Here is a 9059-nt window from a genome sequence, read left to right as displayed (position 1 = left end):
TGGACCCCATTGGAATTATATTCTATTTGAAAGCCATTGGATTTATGTGCATGGAGATGTTGTTTAATCAATATTTTTTTTAAGATCTCTTAAATTATCTTCTCTTGAGAAGATGTAGAAGGACTGTGATTGAGGTGTTTAAAATTCTCAAGGGAATTGATAATATTAGTATATAACACTTTCTTTTTAAACCTAATGGTGTAATTGTTAAGGCATGACCGTATATAAGGAGAAAATTTACTCGAGTTCCAAACATCGACAAGCAACCAGTGTCAGCCTTACAATATTATATACCTTTTACGAATGGGTCATTTAGTGTGTCAGTGAAAAAAATATACAGTACATTATATTTAATATCAGTTTTTAACCAGGATTTGGACTTCTGTGACATCATACTCATAACTACTTACTTACTCTTCAGCTTATTAATAACTTTTTCTAACAGGACAGTTGACTTTTGGAACAGGTTAATTTCAGATGATATGGATGAAGTTAATTTAAAGGATTTTAAGTAAAGTATTGGCAAATATTTGAATAATAAAGGCCGGATTTTAGTGTTTTATTTTATCTTAGATTTTATTATAGTAAATGAGAAGGCCTAGATGGACTATTGCACTAGGTTCTTTAACCCGCTGGTCATAAATGACACGTAAATATTAATATAATAATATTTATATGTTAATATAGTACTTTGAAGGGCCTGGCATGGCCTAGCGCGTTAAGGCGTGCGCTTCGTAATCTGAGGGTCGCGGGTTCGCGCCCCAGTCGCGCCAAACATGCTCACCCTCCCAGCCGTGGGGGCGTTATAATGTTACGGTCAATCCCACTATTCGTTGGTAAAAGAGTAGCCCAAGAGTTGGCGGTGGGTGGTGATGACTAGCTGCCTTCCCTCTAGTCTTACACTGCTAAATTAGGGACGGCTAGCACAGATAGCCCTCGAGTAGCTTTGTGCGAAATTCGAAAACAAACAAACAAAGAGTATTTTGAAAAAAAATGTAAACTGTGTTATCGCAAGTTGACAGTAAGTGACAAAATAAAAATTAAATCCATCTACCTTATTAGATGTATATAAGTTAGTCTGGCAAGAACAAAGTTAAAATGATTAATAATAATAATTTAAACATCAAGTCACATTAAAAAATGATATTTTGTATAGCTTCCAATATCATAAGTTTTTTATTTTGATTAGGGTAGAAATATCCATATTATCTCACGTATATTTATTTTGTCACCTTCGCCAAAATGATCAACGATGTGTAAAAATGGTGAAACTGAAGAAAATTTAACGTGTGTTTATCGGGAAGAATAGTAATTACTTCTTTCACTGGGTAACATAAGAATTTAAATTTAATGTACACTCTATTTAGTTGATCATTTCATTCTTTGAAGTCAAATTTCAGTTTCCATTTTTCTGAAGGTTTATTATAAAAAAATGAATGTTAAAGTATTTAAGTGTCGCTCTATTTTTATCGAATGTTAGTAAGACTAACAGTAAGCCTAATATTAGTAGCGAAAAGGTTGATAATACAACTGTAGATAGTCACTGTTTCGATTTTTGAGTAGTGATAAATTTTTACTAGAGTGAAATACAAATTGTACAATACTGCTATTACTGGATTAGCTAGTACATATGTAATTAGGATTGATTTTTGCACTAAACAAAGAAAAACTTAGCATCAGATTTGTTGGGCTTAGTGTAAGTTTAACATTCGTATACATGTATATTAATATAATAATAGTAGCGCTATCAGTCATTCATATAGGTAATTTAAAATAAGTAAACTTCGTATAAAGCACTTCCAAGAACTACTAGTAGTAGTAGTATTACAGTGATAAGATAAATTATATCTTGTTACTGACTGATGGCTTTAAAATTTAGTAGTTAATCAGTAACTAGCTTATCAGTATTACTGTAACACGATATGTTCTTCCAATTAACCTTAAATTCCTAGTTTTAATCCGAGGAGAGAGCATGTCGAAGTCTTACAGTTCTGTAATACTTGGCAAGTACTTTTAAAAATATTACTGTTAAAATGCAAAATTATGTGTATATGTATGGATTTATTATATATAAGATTTTATTATGCCACTTAATGTGAAAACAGTAAAATAATAAAAACAAACTTGGAAATTTGATTAGAAGTGTATGTGTGTGTGATATTTACTGTACACTATAAGATATTGTCACAAGTAGAAAACGTTTTAATTGGTTCAATTTCACTAGAAGACTATTTTACGATCACTAAAAACTAAGTAAATATTTCAAGGGACGTGTGGTACATCACCCACACATATAATAGAAGGCCTAAACCTTTTGCAGATTCATCTGAAATGTGTGATACATCCATTCATGTAGGTTATAGCATATATATATATATATATATATATATTATTCCACAATTAACCCTGGATATGTGGCATGCTTTTTCATACAAGTGATAATATATTAAGGAATGGTTTACTGCATCTACTTTTGTAATATACCTAATGTGAAATACTTCAGTGTTACATGTGGAAGAGGAATAGTTACTGAAGTTAAAGGTAAGGAAATAAGAAGTGAATGGCATTCCAGTAACCTAAAGAATGACAAAATAGATATTTTTAAAATGAGAAATAGGAGTAAACTTGATATATTGCCACAAACCAGTTAGACAGCTGAGGTGTGAAAGCCTTAGCAGGCTAATGTGTTGAACATTGTCTCAGACCTCTCATTACTGGAAACCTTAGAGTAGATATCCATGTATCTACTATTACAGGTGGTGTTACTAATTCTAATGGTCTAAAAATGAAATAGGTGAAAAGTAGCTTGACTTGAATCAAGAACCACCAATGTTAACTAGTATACTGAAATGACTCTCTACCAGCTGGTGTTAAACATGGCATTTTTTCAAGACATCGAGTTGTTTACCTTGCGAGTACAAAGTGAATGTAATCTAAATGTAAAATTATGGCCAAAGTTTAATTGGTTCTTTTGCATATAATTGCATTTTTTCTCTTAACATTTCTCATACCTTATTTAATTTTTAAATGTTCATTTTCAGATTTTGGGAAGAATACATTTTAAAATTTTGGCATAGTTTTTGTTTCTTAGATTGAAGGTTTTTGAGAAAAACTGTCTGCTTTTTAAAATAAAATTTTCCTGAACCTAAGAATTGTTTCTAAGTGTCATTTTATTATTTTATGCAAGAAACATGATGTTTGTTCAAGTAATAAAAAGTCTGGTGGCTTTTTTACCATTATTACTGGTGATTCATTAAAACTTTGCTTTAACAACCAAAAGGATTAGAACCCTTATGCATTTATCTACTTGCAAAGTTGCACACTCAATGCTTCCTCTATGTTTTTTAGCTTGTATGCTGTTACTTCTATATAGGTGATATGTTATTTTTTATGGAAAACTGTGACTTGTCTTTTCACATGAATTGTGTGTTAAAATGTACAGTTTTAGTGTGTTTATTTTAACAGGAATACATGATTCACATACTTATATTTTGAATTTTTGTTGTGTTAAGGGACCACAATAGGAAGAGACAGCAGAAATTCCAAATCTGTTGACATCGACAAGTGGTCCCAGACTGAAGAAGCAGTTTGTTCTTCAGTGAAGCTTTGAAATAAATATTTACCAATGCATTATGTTGCAGTTTGAGTTTCTAAAAAATTTAGTATCTTACTGGTAATAGTTGGTAAAGCACTTGATTTCATACTAACCTAGGAAATGCAACACTAATACCACTAAAACTGCAATTGTAAAGAAAATGAAACAACAATAATACATTATATATGTAACACTTTGAACTTTCATCAGGTTTTAATACCTTTCATGTATGTTATATTGGGCTTACTACAAGTATAAATTCCTTTAATATAATGCATTTCTTTCACACTGTATTTTATTAAAAAGCCTCATTGCTAGGGTGTGGAAAAAACATACATAATTTACATGTAGACAGTTAAATATAAAGGAAATGAAAGGTACAGTTGATATGGTTGTAACAAACTGGTAATAGTAGAGATAGGATATTTCCATTATGTTAGTAAAAAGTCTGTCTCGTGTATTTTCACTTTCCATTCTTTGGGTTTTTTCACCTCCCAAGAGCTTTCTCAAATTATTGCTAACACCATTATCAATGAAATTATGTTTTACTTTTTCCATGTGGAAACAAGTGTACTTAATGGAAGGTAAAGTAATTGTTGGTGGATATGTGTGAAGGATGTTTTTGTATCTCAACAAAATTTGATTGTTTATTTTTTTATTTTTCAGTCTCCTTGTTTACCGCTATGAAGGGAGGGAAAGAGAGTATCTGTGGAGTTGAAGATTTATATGATGCAAGAAGAACAGTATATTATCAAACTGAACATTACATTTTCAACATTTGACTATACTGTTGGTATCAGATGTGCACATTCTATTTCAAATAAGAACTGATTGTTTGTCAATATTTGTGTTGCACATAACTTAGAACCTGATTGGTTCCTTCAATGAAGATCTTTCACTTAACCTGTGTTTTGTTTTGATAATTTTGTAATATCAGAATTTAAATAATGTGTATATATATGTTGTTATGAAATATAAAATTGTTCTCAGATGTGCATTTTCATTTTTTATGGGGGAAAATCACATGCTTCATGAGAGAATGTATGAATTGTAACAGTTTTTCATTGAATACATTTGTCACTGACTTTCAAAGAGGCATGAAATAAAATATTTCATTCTGTACATTTATAGTAATTATAAATTATTAGTGTACACTAATATAATAAAAATGGATATGTACATATACTGGTTTTAAATACAATGAGTGCAGATACTTTGAAATTTTTTAATATATTTTTCAGTATATTTATGAAGTTGTGACAAAGGTACATTGTATATGTTTATTAGGATGAAATTATTTATAATTTGCATCTGTCGTGCCTGTATTTTACAGGAGGAAACAGTACCACCAGTGTTCACTCTGATGCCTACAATATGTGTGCAGATAACAATGTAAGTTTTCAAGAGCTTCCATTAAAATGATATTAGCCAAGTGTGTAGAAAGTGCAAAGTAAGTTATGATTTCAAATTAGTTATGTTTGTTATGGTAGCTGCAGTCAAACTGAATTATTACCAGAGTGAGATGACAGAGTATTTCATATCATAATAATGTTATCTGAAACAAACACATAATTTTGAAAAAACAATTTGATAAAATATTTGTGAGTAAAAATATGGTATTAAAAATAAAAATGTAATGAATTTCAATTCAAATACTTATGTGAGACAAGCAAATTTGAGGTTAAGACTGACAGGTGGTGTATCCCCATTGCAATATGAGTCCTGCTTCTTCAGTCACCTCTAAAACCTATAATACGAGGTCTGTTCAAAAAATACGCGGAGTGTTTGAATTGCGCGGCTCCAGTTGGTTCCAGGGGAATCCGCTTGGTGTCGCTAGGTTCACACAGATCAGCTGATTACGACGCCATTTCCCGATTGCAGATATCTTCATTTGTGTATTAGCTATGCGTTTTTAAGTGAAGTGTGATTTTTTCGTTTGGCGGATTTCAGAATGAATGACCTGAAGGAGCAACGACTTGCTGTGAAATTTTGTGTTACACTTGGAAAATCTGCGACTGAAACTTTTGCTATGCTTAACACGGCTTACGGTGATGTTGCTATGAAGCGTACGGCATGTTTCAAGTTGCATGAACGTTTTAAGGATGGTCGAAAGTCCATTGAAGATGATGAGCGTCCTGGACGTCCTTCCACATCAACTGACGACCCACGCGTCGACAAAATCAACACCCTGGTGCGGGCAAATCGACGTCTGACTGTCAGGGAGCTTGCTGAAGAGTGTGGGATATCAGTTGGATCTTGTTACGAGATTTTGACCGAAAAATTGAAGATGCACCACGTTGCTGCGAAATTTGTGCCACGCCGGATGACAGACGAACAAAAAGCCCATTGCGTCCAGGTTTGTCAGGAACCGTTTGATTGTTCAGAAGAAGATGAAAACTTCTTGTCAAGGATCATAACAGGTGATAAATCATGGGTTTATGGTTATGACATTGAAACGAAGGTCCAATCGTCCCAGTGGATGGGTGAAACATCCCCCAGATCCAAAAAAGCATGCCAAGTTCGATCCAAGGTCAAGGTGATGCTGACAGTTTTCTTCGATGCTAAAGGTGTTGTTCACCACTAGTACCTCCCCAAAGGCTCCACAGTGAACCAGACTTACTACATTGAATTTCTGAAACGTCTGAGGGACGCCATCTGTCGCAAAAGGCCAGAAATGTGTAGGAGTGGCGACTGGTTTTTCCATCACGACAACTCTCTAGCCCATTCAGCCCTTAGAACTCGTGAGTTTTTGGCCAAACACTCGATCACTGTTCTTCCCCACCCCCCTACTCACCTGACATTGCTTCTTGTGATTTTTTCTTGTTCCCCAAACTCAAAAGACCCTTGAAAGGAAGAAGATTTGAGACGATTCCCGAGATTAAGGCAAATGCGACGAAGGAGCTGGAGGACATTACAAAAGAAGCGTACCAGGACTGTTTCAACAAGTGGAAACACCGTTGGGATAAGTGTGTGCGTTGGGGAGGAGAGTACTTTAAAGGGGTCCCAGACCTGTAACTTCTAAATAAAGTACATTTTGTTTTATGACGTCAGTCCGCGTATTTTTTGAACAGACCTCGTACATTTTATAATCCCACGTTGTAGCTTGCCCTCTAGGATTGCGTTTTTTTTTTAAAAGTGCAGCTTATTTTAGAAATTAAAAAAAATATGTTAATGTGTTTTGGTTCATGGCTTGAATATCATATGGTTGTAATATATATGAATGTGTGTGTGTGTGTGTGTATGTGTGTGTGTGTGTGTGTGTGTATATATATAGGTATATCACAATTCAGTATAAATATAAATACAATAATTGTTAAAAGTAGAAACAGCTCTCTACATCCCATAGATATTTATGAAATGGCACAAAACTTACTCAAAGGACATTGGAACACTTATTTTAAAACTACAGCGATATATGTGTATAGCAGCAGTAAAAGGCATAGTGAGCACCGGTCTTACTAAACATTCTTTCATTTTTTTAACTTCAGTTGATGGCAGATCTACTCATAGGCAACATGGTTTATCCAATAGGCTTATGTAAAGATTACAAAAAGATGACCTGCAAACTTATGACAGCTTTGTTCACTGAACAAGAAATGGTCAACAGTCATGTGACAGGTAAAAGACTTGGGTTAAAAAGTGGAGAAACAAGAACTGTTTTAAACCAGGACAAAGTTAGCCTTATTGTCGGTGAGTTTTACAGTAATGTATCTGTAAAAGTATGCTCCGAGATATGTGTTGCTGTTGTTTCTTAAATATCTAAATAAAAATTAAGAGGTAAGAAATCAAATATGACCTCTTACTTAGTACAAAGTAAAAAAAATTGTAATAGGACTAATAAAAAATTTTCAAAAATGCACAACAGTTTTATGTTACCCATTGTATAAGATCATTTTTTTTATTATGTGGGGTTACACAACTGATGTGTCGATTCAGATACTTAAAACTTTCCGTGTGTTTGTATCTTTACTATATTCTGAGTAATACTAAATGCACAATGTCTTTTTTTTCTAATAAAGTTATGCTTCCTTCAAAATTTCTGTCAAAACATGTACATTGGAGGATTCTCAAACTTCAATTTTCTCATGCTTGATACAGACTTTCTTTACACATCAATTGCAACATTAACTTAAGTTCTCATGTATGTAATCTTAAAATATATTGTTTATCATACTGCAGCTATTACATAAAATCAAGAACGATCTTTAATTACTTACAATGATTCGTTCTATTATTATTAAGACTCAACAATTTCATTTTCTTCTCTTCTTAGCAGTCAATTCTGATATTACACGAATATTCTACACCCCTATAAAATGTAACATGGTCCGTCCTACCACTTTAAGCGGCTTCTCACATTTCATTCCGACAATACCTGGCTCATTTCTCTTTCCCAAGTGTTTTTTTTTTTTTTTTTTGTTGTTGTTGTTGTAGGTAACCGTTGTCATTGTAAATTTTCGTTAGAGAATATTCATTTGAGTGTTGTTGAGGGATAAACATGTTCATTCAATTTCTCGATATTGTAAATTGTGTTTTTTTTTTTTTTTTTTTAGATTTAGTGAAATCACACTTTTCATTTATCACTGAACCTCAAATTAGGAGGAAAATGAGCCAAAAGTGCAAGGACCTCAGGATTGCACAAAGCAAGAGAATTAAAAGAAACAATACAGGAGTATCTTTATAAATTTAAGTTCCTTTTAACTGTGTTCACAAACAGTTCTTTTCATGTTTGTACCTTTTGTTTTTCTTCTTCCGAGAATGTAACTTATTTCGTATTATATTAGACTTTAAAATATATCAATAATAAATATATATTTTATTGGCATAAGAAATTTGAAATGCTCTTAACAATTCAATATGTGAAGTAAGACTACCATTTCAATTTTCTAAGAAGCGTATAACTAGCGCATACACATAAAAATATATTAGGTATATATTTACCGTGTTACCACATTACTAGTCAATATAAAGTTAATAACCCATTTCAAAATTATTTTAATAAGGAGAAGGCACGAGTTTAATAGGTTAAAATCTTGGAAAATAATATCAGTACCAGAGACAATTAGTTGTACGAAGCAATTGTTTTCGACAAATAATCAAAATTATGAACATTCATTAGTTAATTTTTTGTTTTATTTTTATACCTGTAACTTATTCTATTTTTTGTTGGGGAGAATAAAAGTTGCAAAAACAACAAAACTAATGTGTCCTGTTTTCTTATATTGCATGTTATTAAAGATACACACAACTGCAGTTACTGTCAGATGTGAATTATTTTACAGAATGAAAACAACAACAACAATATAGTGCAAGAGTAAATGTTTTCGAAAGTCCGTATCACATACTGCATCTAATTTCCTTGCTTAACAGAAACGGGGTACGTCAGTTATTGTTTGCTATGCATGACTACAGAATTCTTGAAATCCATCCATTCTTTATATTACAGTAACTTTTTGAAATATAT

General features: G+C 32.5%; 1 protein-coding gene across 5 annotated transcripts; it reads left to right on the top strand.

The window, feature by feature from the left end:
• Positions 1–1175: 1175 nt before the first annotated feature.
• LOC143247022 (uncharacterized) lies at positions 1176–8794 on the top strand. 5 transcript variants are annotated; one of them, XM_076494339.1, is made up of 6 exons: positions 1314–1328; positions 3513–3673; positions 4262–4388; positions 4929–4987; positions 7084–7285; positions 8149–8794. In XM_076494339.1, exons 3-6 carry the CDS (start codon positions 4322–4324, stop codon positions 8277–8279), a joined length of 459 nt encoding a protein of 152 aa, XP_076350454.1. In that variant the 5' UTR covers positions 1314–1328; positions 3513–3673; positions 4262–4321; the 3' UTR covers positions 8280–8794. The 5 variants fall into 5 exon arrangements, with proteins under 5 accessions (XP_076350451.1, XP_076350455.1, XP_076350452.1 ...); XM_076494336.1 differs by lacking the exon at positions 3513–3673 and having other exon boundaries at positions 1176–1328; XM_076494340.1 differs by lacking the exons at positions 1314–1328; positions 3513–3673 and adding an exon at positions 1228–1308.
• The last annotated feature ends 265 nt before the right edge of the window (positions 8795–9059 follow it).

Source organism: Tachypleus tridentatus, chromosome 3, assembly GCF_004210375.1.
Source record: "Tachypleus tridentatus isolate NWPU-2018 chromosome 3, ASM421037v1, whole genome shotgun sequence".
Taxonomy (NCBI): Eukaryota; Metazoa; Arthropoda; class Merostomata; order Xiphosura; family Limulidae; genus Tachypleus; species Tachypleus tridentatus.
Note: the sequence above shows the minus strand (reverse complement) of the source record. Positions and strands in the feature narration are given on the sequence as shown.